The sequence below is a fragment of the Haliotis cracherodii genome, unplaced genomic scaffold (genome assembly GCF_022045235.1).
Source record: "Haliotis cracherodii isolate W230 unplaced genomic scaffold, xgHalCrac1.p SCAF_9, whole genome shotgun sequence".
NCBI lineage: Eukaryota > Metazoa > Mollusca > Gastropoda > Lepetellida > Haliotidae > Haliotis > Haliotis cracherodii.
In genome coordinates, this window is record NW_027266343.1 from 5,586,642 (window position 1) to 5,600,937 (window position 14,296).

Consider the following 14,296-nt stretch of genomic DNA (forward strand, 5'->3'; position numbering starts at 1 on the left):
AGTTTGTCACGAATGAGGCAGAACGTTTATCAACGAATGCAAGAGTTGCAATACCATTTCTTTCTAATGTCTATTCTATTTAACTAATATTGAGAAGTGAGGGCATGTTTTACTGCCGAAATGATCACTTTGACAGCTTCCTGGTATGAATCCAACCCAAATTATTGTGAACACTCTATAATGACTAAATAGTTATGGTTACATGACAGACCTATATAACAAGTCCGTGGTTACATTGCAGATGATGGTACCGGCTCGGGCATCAGCATGGCGTAAGCATCGAATCTAGTTGTTTGTATGCATGCACTTATATGTTGAAGTGACGTTTTTCAAGATGTAGTATATTATAGTTTTCACCTTGTATAGAAAGTCTACTGGATTAGGGGATTAGGCGTCATTTGTCAAACCGGCGCCGAGAGTTAGGCCCCATAAATAATTAAGACCATATTTCAATGAACGTTTATTCGAATTTATCAATAATACAACAATAGTTTATGCTTCAAGCTGTTAGTTTAACGAAAGGTGAATGAAAACAGCCAATCACATACTTACATGTGTTTGTATGCTGGGCGCAAAGAACATTATTTGAAATTATGGTTGTTTGCACCTGTGGAGCCGTTTCAAACCAATCCTAGCAGCAATGAAGAAAACGGCGCCAGATGAAATTATCTCCCTTTCAACAGAGTCCCACGGAACACGCCGGCGCATGTACTGTCACAGCAAGTGAAAGGCGTACATACGACCCTCAAACGTCTTGATGAAGTATTTAAACACTTACAAAACAGCCATTAAATACCATTGTCCAATATAATGTATTCTCAAGATAGAATTTTTTCCACAGATTGAAATCATACATACAGACAAATGACATGTTAATAACATTTATACTGGTTTATTTGTATGGATGTCGAGAACACGTTTCTGTGTGCAAGGGATTAGTTTATATGTTGGGGCTGGTATTTGTCTGTAAGGTACGGCGCCTGGCCCATTGACTAGGGTCCCGCCCGAGGCCAGGAAAATCGCAGCCGCTTTTACTTGTTAACGAGATATTGCTCGCAATGAGGCAAGTCATTTTGACGGTGTTATTACGACACTCGCCCCTTCTGAAGTTCTCATTCGAGTCAAAACGGAAGGTTTCCCTTTCGCCCTACAGCGAAAGTGACGACAGAAAGGAGCTTGTATGAGTTGCCGAAGCTTTTATGCTTTTTATTTTCCCTGTAGAAGAGCCTTTGATAACCCTTTTAACAGCAATTAATATGATCGGACCCATAAATAGCTGATAAACAATGTGTTTAGTAGCGACCACGCCATGGCGGCCGTGATGGCGATGGACGCTGCTGTTTCAGCTGCGTACGACTTCAGCTCAATGTTAGGGCAATTAATTCCTCAGTTACTTGAATTTCCTTTGGGTAAGATCCGACTAGGCTAAGATTTCCCCGTGTGCGCGAAGTGACATCGCGATTTTAGGATGATATCCCCCTTCTAAACGTCTAAGTCCAGCGACTTGCGAGAGGATCAATGGAGAAAATTAGGGTGTAGAGGCAAGACACCACTGCCAGGCTCGCTTATAGGACAGTAATAGTTTTATTTCAATTTCCTGAAGACATTCTGAAGGACCAGGGAGGTAATGCAGCGGGGAGTGGGGAAAAGCGATTATAGTGATCAGAATTTAATTAAAATGGAAATCGTCGCCATCAGCCCAATCCCGGTATTTAGACTCTCTCCGTCTGAGATCGTCCTCCGGGCTGTTGTCAGCTAATTAAATACTGTTTTATACTCGGTGTCGGCAAAATGAGAAATTGAAATCGCGGCCTGCGTCAGCACAATTAATCTCAGTTCGCAACAAGATTTAAAACATTCAATTTGTACCCAAAAAGATTAGATGGGGCACTATTAGCGCTCCAATCTGAGATTTATTCGATAATTAAGACGCGTTTTCCCGGCAATGAGGGCTGATAGATTTCATTTGATGTGGTTGTCTAGCGGGCCCTTCTGAGGAGAGATTAGATAAATTGGTATTAAACCCTCTTGCAATAGCCGATGCAGCACCAACAATGGAGGGGCGCATTTGCAACCATTGTGCTCGGCTGGCCCCATCGGCCGGCAGACAAACGCTGAATGTGCCGGGATGCTGAAAATAAAGGGTCTCAATTCATCAGTTCAATATACATCAGGCAAATTGACACCGTCAAATGAGCAGCCATCATCCTCAATTCTTTTCCCCGGTCTTGCATGGGCTTAACACTCTGACATTACTTCAATCAACGCGTTTTCGGAAGGAAATTTGCAATTTGTACAACTTATCCGTTTAGTGGTGAAATATTGACGTAAAAAGTTTGGTGAAAGAAACCGTGGTTGACTCACAAGTTGGCTGAAGATGGGTCGATTTGGAGGGTAAGAGTGAACAACGTTTATAGAGACAAATACCTCCGTAATACACTAGAACATTATTTTTAAAATGCATCTAAAGCAATATGAAGATTGATGACAAAAATATTTACATTTTTATTTTACTTTCGCTTTAACCAGTTTATTAAATCTATATCACTGGAATCTCAAAAAGTCTTGCTCTGTGTAATCATTTTGCAATATGTACAGAATACGCCTATAAGTGGCCTATGGTCACAATATGTTTTTGCAAGGGCAGATAACTCTAAATACCATTAACAGGGGAGGCAAATCTTAACCCACTTCAAGATTCCTCGACTCATGTGGTTGTGCCACAGAATCGTTACGAAGAACTCTCGAGCATGAAGTATGTTGTTAGCAGCTATGACTGGTGGATATTTAGATTAACAAGGCCAAGAAATAAACGTTATCTTCGCTTAAATATGGAAATGGAGCCCACAACAAAGCTTAGTTAAATAATTGTATAATTACCCAGACCTGAAGCTATATAGACTTGCCAAATCATTCTAAACTTGAGTTGGATTTATTTTTTTCAATGATTCTCCAGGGTCTGGGAGACAGAGTATGGGATATGCAGATTTAACTGTTAAATCTACACCGGCTAGATATTAAAAACAGACCATGATATTTAATAATTCAATATTTTGTCTTTTCCATATGCTCAATAATGTTCATTATTTTAGCAAAATAAATTTGAACTACATGGCACTTGTACAGAAGCATTAGAAGTGGGGAAGCTGTTCGTATTTTAGTTTCTGTAAAAAACAAAACAAAACTTACTTCAGTTATAAGGAAACGCCATGCAAATATGTACATGATGTGGATTTTTGAAAATCGTTTTAGGAAACTTCGCTTGGATTTGAGACTTATCAGTACTTGGATTTCGGACGCGAAAAACAAAACCTGTTTATCAGGAAGTGAGGAAATAGTTACACCACGTTAACCAGCACGCCATTCACAAGGGAATAGACCCGTTAAGATCCGGGGTAGAATAGGTCTTCAGCAACCCATGCTTGCCGTAAAAGGCGACTCTGCTTGTCGTCACTGGCGACTAACGGGATCGGGTTGTCAGGCTCGCTGACTTTGTTGATGCATGTCATCGTATCCTAATCGTATCATGATGTCAATCACTGGATTGTCTGGTCCAGATTCGATTATTTACAGAACACCGTCATACAGCTGGGCTATTGCTAAGTGTGGCGTTAAACGACAAACAAACGAAACACAAGGGACTAATTTTAAAAACGTAGACACTAAATTTCTCCCTTATATGATATGTGCAAGAGGAGTGTTCTGTAAACAGAAATATATATCGCAATAATCACAAAGTACCGTTATTTTTCGGATCCCACTGAAGTGTATAATAAATGAGAAACTTACGAAGCTAAATTTCCCACCGGGGTCGTAATTGAGCCGTAAACGAGAATACTACCCAGAAATTACATCTGTAATGAGAAAATGGTTAAACTTGAAATTTCAAAGGGGAAAAAGTGATAAAAATACCGTTACAATCAAGTGCAATTTTTGACAGAGACATCAGCTGGTTAAATGTGAAATTCCAAATTTCCCACGATTGTATGGGAGGCGTGGTACGCGAAAGGCCATGTGACCTTCCTTCAAAACCCGTGGGCCAGCTCCCATGCCCTCTGGGATACAGTCAGTGGTTTGTCCCGATGCACTAGAAGTCAACGCTGTAGGCAATGGGGCGAATCGAAAAAGGACGAACAAAATGAGCTAACTGATTTATTAAAGACTTCAAACCGTCCACCTGTTAGTATCGGAGATGTTGTGCGGCAACCAATTTGCGTAGTGTTACTGACGCGCCAACTGCTGCGATCTGACTAGGCCAGCGGTATGTAGATCTCATTGAAATGTCACAGGAGGCTAAATACCACAGAGTAAAAACTAGTCTGTCCTCTTATTTTCATGCGAAAGTGAAAACAAATCGCCGTCATTAATTTGATTGACAGCCGCACGAGCTTCCATGGTGGTGCTGCCACCTAGCGGTTCGGGGCAAGGCGACTTTGCCGTGCTGACAGCTGACGTCGACAAGTAATTAGAGTTATTCCCCTTGATGAAACGTGCACGCGAAGTCTGATTGACTGGTTCTAGTAATGGTTCGAGTTGCAAGATGCTCTTTTAGCACATAGAGATATCGATAGACAGATTCCCAGCCAAATTGGACTAGTGCCTGTATCAGAAATGCGGAAACGCTGAGCCAAGATGTGACATCTATGTATTGTAAGAACGAAATACAGAGTATACCACACAAACCCACGGAATGTGTATGATCAGTGGGTTTACCTCCGCATTGAACTTTGAACTCTTAAAAAAAATCGCTTTCAAGTGCACATTTTACAGTGAGAGTGAGTTTACTTAAAACACTTTGGACAATATTTCAGTTATACAACAGCGTGTCGGCTGAATTGTATTACAGCTTAAAATATAGTGAGTGAGTGAGTATGAGTTTTTTTCCTCTTTTAGCAATATCACGTCGGGGCACACCAGAAATGGGCTTCATACATTGTACCCATGTGGAGAATCGAACCCGGACCTTCTCTTTAACTCTTTAACCACTACACAATCCCACAGCCTTTCAAAGTATAGTAAACTGCTGGACAAAAGAAAATATACACCCATGTTTGATGGTGGTTAAAATGAAACATACAAGAAATAGTGATGTGATTTTTAGAGTGTCATTGTTGTGTTTTGGACCTTCAGAGTGTAGCGTTTCGGCGTCTGTTACGTTTTGTTACGTTAGCCTAGTAACGTTTTGATGACATTTGTAACGTTTTTGTCAAATCCAATTTTCCAGTGTATACTATCTTTTCCCCGACTGTTTAATCCAGTCGATAATTTTGACAGTGAATGTCTGCCACCTCAGACACTTGGGCCGTCAAGTCAAGATTTCCAGAAATGATATTTTATTGTAATGATATGTCATGTTAAATCATGACACGTATATTACGTTTATAACGTCACATCACGTCGTCCCATTCTACGCCGTGACATGATATGTGTTTTATCATACCCTCGACTTCTGGTTTAAAATGATGTTTCACACAAAACGCTCAGCGTTAGTAATTTACGATCACCTCTGAGGTACCGTGTCCTGTCAGATCATATGATCATATTGCAAGCAACATTGATTCTTCTTTCTCAAAATTTATCGTAAAATGATAGTGTTTGTTATATGATTGGAATTTGTTTTAAAAAAAAACACTTGAAATAAATATGTATTATTCCCACCCTACGTTGAAAATGCATGTATCAGGGCAAACAAAATCAATCATGTCTTAATAAGGTATTTTAAAACCAGTTTGGGAATTCTGGAAGCATTGACGACAAAAGTTCTGAAAGTTTTAGCGTCATATTCAGCCTGTCTACCGAACCCTTCAGCATATATAAATATGAATCCAACTCAACTCTTAAATGATTTGGCAAGCTTTGATTGCCTGAAATTAAGCATTGTTCTGGGCTCCATTTGGATTCCATTTTTTATTTTGTTGATTCATTTTATATATTTTAAATAAGATATTTCTAGGACTAAATGCTAGAATACATCTTGGGTAGCCCATTAGTTTAAGGCTCTGAATCTCGATTTGCAGGGTTGCGCCCCTTGCCCATGGTAGGATATTCTGGAAATGCTACTGGTTGAGTGAGTGTATATGGTTTAACGCCTCAGTCAGCAATATTTAAAAATGTTATGGAGTAGTTTATAAATGATGATTTGGTCTGTCAGCTAATACGTTTTATCGTAAAAACCCGCGAAGCTTTGGGTCTCCCACAAACTGAGAGCCCAGTTTGGTACAGCTGCAAATACAAAGAGTGACGAAGTCTTAACAAACATTTCATTTGTGAAAGTAAGACGTCAAAAAGACAAGAACTTAACGTTGAAGAAAAACTGGTGACAAAAGTAATTTGTAATGGAATTAATTTTGTAAAAATAATATAACTTCAGACTCAAGTACGGGATTACCGTGTTCGCTGTACGCTTAGAACATTGGCGACGGGCGATTATTAAAACCATACACAAATAATTCAGATTTGTTGGAAAAAACAACTTGATTCAAACATCGATGACATTCAAATTTGTTTAGTATGGTTATTAGAATATTCTGTACCACTTGTGTACAGTGTGATTTGAAAACAAGGCTGTAAAATACACAAGAAAATACTGACTGTCATTTAAATTTAAATAGTACGAGGCGATTACAAGTATTGTAGGTGGAGAGGATGGGTGCGCGTGATACGGCAAATACGTTTTATAAAACATATATAAACGTTCTCAAAACAAATCACAATCAGGATGTCCACACAAACGACGTATTTAACATCTAACGTTTGCGCTGTCGTTGACCTTGTCAAAGAAAATCATATTGGGCAAATGCGCGTTTAACGAAAAATTAGACAAAAGAAAAAGAAATATTAACAAATCTCTAAATTTGTTTTTTTTGCAGATATGTGTCCAATTGTTATAAATAATTATATCTATTTGGCTGGCGTATAAACATTGTGACTATATTCATAATATTTGTTTTGTGAATTTGTAACTAGTAAGCCCAAATATTCACGTAATGATTCTCAATAGCTAATGTTAAACACGTATATCTAATAGGTAACCTCTTCTCCTTCAGATACATAATTTATTTGTTGACTTGCATAAACGGCCAAAAAGATATATTCACACGATCACGAAGTTATTACAAACAGATGATAATGTATTGTTTTATATCAACTACTTTTTTCATTATGTCTATTTTAGTAGGTGTTTTAGCGAACTTTACATGTTTCTTATTACTTGTAAAATTATGTGACAACGTGGTATTTTTTATAATTTTGAAATAGTAAATCTTCAGGATATTTCAAAATGGACTGATAAGACATTCAAGCAAAACAAACAACACAATTCGCCTCATTAAAATAGCTCACAAATACACCTCCACCAATCCATCAGTCTCACCCACCACAATACCCATCAAATCCCCACCCATCCCCTCCCAACCGAATCGTCCCCACCCACAACCTCCCAACCAAATCGTCCCCACCCACAACCTCCCAACCCCATCGTCCCTAACCACAACCGTTCAACCCCATCGGTCCCCACCTACCACCAGATAAGCCCATCGTCCCTAACCACAACCTCCCAACCCCACCGTCCCCACTCACCGTCTCCCAACCCCACCGTCCCTACCAACCACCTCCGAACCCCATCGGTCACGACCCACCACCTCCGAACCCATCGATACCCACCCACCACCTCCCAACCCCATTGTCCCCCACCTACCACCTCCGAACCCCATCAATACCCACCCACCACCTCTAACTCCATTGTCCCCCACCCAACACCTCCCAACCCTATCGGTCCCAAACCACCACTTCCAAACCCCATACTCCCCACCTACCACCTCGTAACCTTATCACCCCCACCCACCACCTCCTAATCCCACCGTCCCAACGCTCCATCCCATCCAATCCCCACCACCACCTCCCAACTCCATCGTCCCACCCACCACCCTCGAACCGCATCGGTCCCGACCAACCACCTCCGAACTCCATCGTCCCCTCTCACCACCTCCCAACCCAATCGGTCCCCAACCACCACCTCCCCTCCCAACCCCATCGTCCCCACCTACCACCCCAAACCCCAGTTTAGGAGACCATACAAAGATATATAGACTCCCTGCCCCAACGATCCACCCCCACCGTCTCCCAGACCCACCAGTCCCCTCCCGCCCCTCATGCTGATATACCAGCCCCCACACCCGAGCTTCTTCCTGTTACCGGTGAGCACATTCACAAACAGACCCACTCCTCTAAGTGATGCCACTACCCCTTAGCGTTACTCTGCCCCTCACCGCGATCAAAAGCTTAGATAAGTGATCATCGTTATCAATCGATCTCATCAGATTTACCATAGCTCCTCACTTTGATCTTATATCAATTTCTCTTTCTTAGAACGTATTGTTTGAGATCCACAGTATTCTCCGAGGGTAAAATTGACCCTAGACCCGACTCTACGTGCTACCAACCCCTATAAGTATGCGTGTACCTTCCTCGTCTATGTATTCCCCCTCCAAGGGAAGGTGCGATTGAGTTCCCGAACATTAGCACGTGCTAAGAGAGGTATTACACTTCAGTCGTGTAAATACCCCCGATTTGAAAACTACTGATAACATCTCGTTTGAAATGACAATCCAGTTCGAATAAATTCTAAAGAAATAAGAGCGGTATAGTTTGAACTGGCGCAATATATTAAATAGATGACTCTTTGTACCAGTTGCGTTTAAAGTTTAAAGGAAGGTTGCTTCGACTTAAATTTGCTCAGTGCAATTTAATAGTGTTGATGGTAAGTCTGTTAGTTCTTGTCCTCATATCAGTGAAGACCGAACAGCTATATAACGCCATGCAATTATGAAATTAAACGGCCACTCTCAAGCAAATAGTATGGCGGTATGTGTAAATGTGATATTTGCTGATAGGCAGATTATGTGGCAAGTGTTTTATGCGTGTCGCTGAGTATGGCGTTGAGGGGGATATTCTTGAAATTCATAGCTTTGCCTGCGTTGCGTTTTTTTCTCACTGCGGCGTTGTATGTTTTAGCCCCGTTATGAGAAAAATGAACTGCTCTATTGACACATCGAATATTTCTAAATGGCTCGTGAATAAGTAAATATGAACGTGTTTCCTAATGACTCATGTTAAATCATGAATACATTTGATAATAGATGTTTTCTTTAAATGTACTCTTAGACGATGATTTACGTACTTGTGTGTTTTTTCTGAGATATTTTTGCTGAAAGATTGCATTCCCACACCTTTGTTTGCTTGGATAAAAAATAATCTACTTAAGATGGTTATTAGATTACTATGAGTATTATTATTAGCGGAAGTTGTAGCGGGAGTATTTATTGAAATGTCTGCAGCAGAAGTTGCAGACGTGTTAATGCTGGAAATAGCAGTAGATGATGTCGTAATAGTACCATGGATTGAAGAAGTGTAATCGAAACAGTGTAACAGTGGTAACATCACTAGAAGCAGCAACGTGAACTACAGTGAATCACGTTAGCAACATCTTTTTGTACCTTTAGCAGTAGTTAAAATATGATGGATTAGACGCGAGACAAGGGGTATCAGTGCTGAAGATAGCTGAAATAACAGTAATTCTGTCGTTTGAAATAGTTAGTAGATGTAAGTATAAGCAGTAGATGTGACTATAGTGAGTGAGTGAATATGGTTTTACGCCGCTTTTAGCAATTATTCCAGCAATATCACGGCGGGGGACACCAGAAATGGGCTTCACACATTGTACCCATGTCGGGAATCGAACCCGGGTCTTCGGCGTGACGAGCGAACGCTTTAACCACTAGGCTACCCGACCGCCCCAGATGTGACTATAATATTCGTAGTAGTAGTGTACTTGTAATTCTCATAAAGACATTTCAATACACATGAAGCGCACTTGGAGGAATGCTCCATTGGAGGAATGCTCACTTGGAGGAATGCTCCATTGGAGGAATGCTCAATTGGAGGAATGCTCCATTGGAGGACATTCTTCATTAAAAACTATTAAACAATTACAATCAAATAGAAACTAAACATAGACTTTGGCGCTTGCGATACAACAGGCGCAGTATATAAGAGTGTGAAACTACTTTGTCCTGAGAAAATGCCTAAATTATCGTGCTTTGTCAGAGTTTAATGTAGGTACTTGAAGTTCTACCTCTGGTGTTGTTTGCAGAGGGAATCCCGTAGTGTCGCTTCAGATCACGAGTTACAACTGGTCTTCTAGTCTTGGAGTATAGCTCCCTGACTTCCTTCAATACAATAGCACGGCATAAATGTGTTTTTACGCCACTGGGGACAACGGGACATGTATTATAAACTCCATGTTCGCAATTTCCGCAGAGAACAGAGGGGACGATAACCTTTAGTCCATTTGCAAATATCGGAAATCCCGTTCGCATTCTGCTGTGCCGATATCTTCACTAATCTTGCCTAAACATATCACAACCAGGCATGTTCTTATGGACACGTATGTTGTTATGACCGGCGAATGTCACCTGCGACTTTTCAACTTTGAACTACGCTGCATACACCACGAGTGTGGAATAATATATTTACGCCGATAAGAAATTACGAATATGTTTGAGAATACATGAACATAAATACGATGATACTTAATGCTTTTCATATATTATGAAATACTTTCGTTATTAATGTATACATATAATAGCTAGGCATATATGAAAATACTTTTAGAGGAATTGATTCTAATTGTTTCCAAAAAAGAATTCTGGTTCCGTCTTCCAATAAATAAATGCGACAAAACACTTCCATAACCATACATAATTGCTAATAAAAAATATCAACTATAGAATGCACCAAACCTATGTCTAAAATTCAATTTAATATAACTGTAATGTGAGCGTACAGTTTGAGATTCGTTCTAAGGTATTGGTGATATAAGTGCACATGAATGTTTTACATGACCAAAGAAAGTCCCAAATGTGAATTCCTTAATTAATTTACCAAAAAACATACATCTTATGATTTTATTCTTAAAGATTTCAGATGCTTTTTCAATAGAGAAACACTGTTGACTGTGTCTTCCTTTCTTCAGTGAGCAGGTTGTTTATTCCTGGAGGGCTTCTTCAAACCAAAGATGTTTCTTTTATTGATCAATATGAAGGCACTCGACTGCAATCTGCCTGCGAAGAGCTCAACAATGGATTATCTCCCATTAGAGAACTCTTCACATTCACCCATCACTCTCGCCTTTGATCAGCGGTAGTGACGACAGATTCGACTAAGGTTTAGTAATTAGAACCAGTAATTACTACCAATGACCCTCCAACGAGACTGCGACCCCCTGTCCCTCGCCCTGGGGTAATTGCAAGCGCTTCGCCCCCACATGTAGTATCATTGTTTCGGCAGCGCGAGAAAAACACAGCCAATAAACATTTATCTTTTTGACACTCCTCGTTGCCCAAACAATTTAGAGTGTCTGAGGCCTGTGTATGTAGATGAGTGAAGTGGGTATTCGACGTTTGAACAGCGAAGGGTACTGTTATATTCATTTTGCGTTGGCCCAGGTTGAGAAGCAGAGTTGGGGTAGGGAGGGGAGGGGAGGGGAGGGAGCGGTGTGTGTGTGTGTGTGTGTGTGTGTGCGTGTGTGCACGGGGTCGGGGTATTATTTGAGGGGTATTGAATTATGTGTAAATTAGCAATTTGATTTTTTTAAAGATTTTGGATATCTACATTTCCATTACCATTCCACATTTTGCAGCTAAGTAAACAAAAGTGCAAAAGTGAGATTTTAATCTAAATAGGCATCTTTATTTATGTTATGCATATTTCAAAATATGCTGTGTTTTGTCAGATTTGCCTCACATTGTATACTTTTTATGAATATTCATATTGTCATACCTGCATTTCATATTGTGTGAGACTTTAATAAAATGATTTTCTTCTTCTTTTCTTCTTTTTCTTCTTCTTCTTCTTCTTCTTCTTCTTTGCTGTTTTTTTTAATGGACGCGTAAATGCTATTCAACTTTCACATATATGATATAGCGTAGTTGAAGCCTCGCAGCTAATTTCAAAGCAGAAGAATACATTTTCACTTTCGTTGTGATAAAGTGAATAATTATCAGTGGAATTCTTTTGACAAAAAATAACGAAACGTAGATTTACATGCAAAATAAGTCTTTGAATTTCTAATTTTTCAATGTCGATAACTAGAGTATATGTCTTTTAAAAATGTTCTTCGTGTGATCATTGCCCATGATCACGTGTGTTTATGTCATCAGATAGCCAAGTATAGATTATATATGTGAACACGTTTTTAATCTCTTTCGATTCTTTTATTAATTTACCCGAAATAAAATACATAAAAGACATTTCCTGTCTTTGTTCTTTCAATGAATTCCATACGGAAGATAATTCAAAAGGGTATTTTTGAATAAAAACTTTTATTCTTTAAATAATTGAACTTTATTCGATTTTGTTATGAGTGAGTGAGTATGATTTTACGCCGCTTTAAGCTATATTCAAGCAATATCACGGCAGGGTACAACAGAAATTGGCTTCAGACATTGTACCCATGTCGGGAATCGAACCCGGGTCTTCGGCATGACGAGCGAACTCTTTAACCACTAGGCTACCCGACCGCCCGATTTTTTTATGCATTGCATTCAATTCTGTATTAATAACGTGAATCTTATTTTCAGCAAGAAGAAACTACAGTTAACACTTGACATGTTCTCAAAGCAGTGTGAACATAACACATATTTGAAAAGCATTAACATATTTTAGTTTAAAATCCAAACTATCATTTATATTTATGAAGTACAAAAAGAGAACGCTTGTTGTTTTGACCTATGTGTGCTAAACGCCTGTGTGTTTTTTTGGAAAAAAAGTTATCTTCTATCAACTTATAAAATGTTGATCACAAATAAATGTTAAAATCATTAAAATTCCTTGCTCCAAGCAAACTGTAAATAATCTGTGTGTATGTGACATTCGATAAACTGATAACTTCAATGTAAATTACGATCTTGGTATGGCCGAGTTGATTCGAATACTGCTGATGTTGTTTGTGATTAATGTACCAAATAATAGTCCTTGCAAAGAAAACTGATCTAACTGGAATTACCGAATAAACAACTCAAGATACTTCATGCCACACAAACTGGCACATTAGCCTTTAGTTCCTTCATGTTACTAAGTTAGGTGATGGCTTATTTGAATATCTTCGTTAATAACGTTCTGGGGTGCGGGGAACGCGGGTTCTGTGGGGTGCGGGGAATGCGGATTCTGTGGGGTGCGGGGAATGCGGATTCTGTGGAGTGCGGGGAATGCGGATTCTGTGGGGTGCGGGGAACGTAGATTCTGTGGGGTGCGGGGAACGCGGGTTCTGTGGGGTGCGGGGAATGCGGATTCTGTGGGGTGCGGGGAATGCGGATTCTGTGGGGTGCTGGGAACGTGGATTCAGTGGGGTGCGGGGAACGTAGATTCTGTGGGGTGCGGGGAACGCGGATTCTGTGGGGTGCGGGGAACGTGGATTCTGTGGGGTGCGGGGAACGCGGATTCTGTGGGGTGCGGGGAACGCGGGTTCTGTGGGGTGCGGGGAACGCAGGTTCTGTGGGGTGCGGGGAACGCGGTTTCTGTGGGGTGCGGGGAACGCGGGTTCTGTGGGGTGCGGGGAACGCGGGTTCTGTGATTCCGGCAACTCAGGTTGGCTACTGAAAGACATGATGTTATTCCGTGACACCAGGAACATGTTTCTTCTTCCGAAATGCATTTTTAATTATGTTTAACCTTAAGTCAAATTATATTTTTTCGAAAATATTCTGTAGTAAAACATGCTAACATTAGGCAACAGTTAATTTGATACTACATGTTTATCTGGTTACTACAGGTAGCAGTTAGTTGTATGACTATAAATGAGTGAGTGAGTCTTTGATACCTCCACACATTTGGAAATATAAAAATACATGAATACTGAAGCTTTCAAATATCAGTTCTATGGAAAGAGGATTGTTCCAACAATCAAACCACGTGACTTCAGGTCAATGACCAACTGGTGACCACTGAGGAAGCTCACAACCTGATTGTATATAGGATTAAAAAAAATGCTTGCAACAACTGTTTTAGGTTAGGAGTAAGATAGTGAGTATAGTTTCATGCAGCTTTAAACGTTATTCGAGTTGGGACAAGGGGTGGAGGTGTGGGCGATTGATTTATTTTAGCAAGGCATTGCATTAGAAATCCACATTACCACTGTACGCATATTATCCATTTACGAATAATGATATTTTTCATTGATAATATACATAAACTTGCACAAAGTAAACTACACCCCTTACTAATATTTTTTGTAAACAGT

The 14,296-nt window shown here is 40.0% G+C and overlaps 1 protein-coding gene across 1 annotated transcript; it reads right to left on the reverse strand.

Annotated features, from left to right (window-relative positions):
- Nucleotides 1-13,165: 13,165 nt before the first annotated feature.
- Nucleotides 13,166-13,711, reverse strand: LOC139453054 (cornifin-A-like). Its single transcript, XM_071234678.1, has one exon. It carries the CDS (start codon nucleotides 13,709-13,711, stop codon nucleotides 13,166-13,168), a length of 546 nt encoding a protein of 181 aa, XP_071090779.1.
- Between the last annotated feature and the right edge of the window lie 585 nt (nucleotides 13,712-14,296).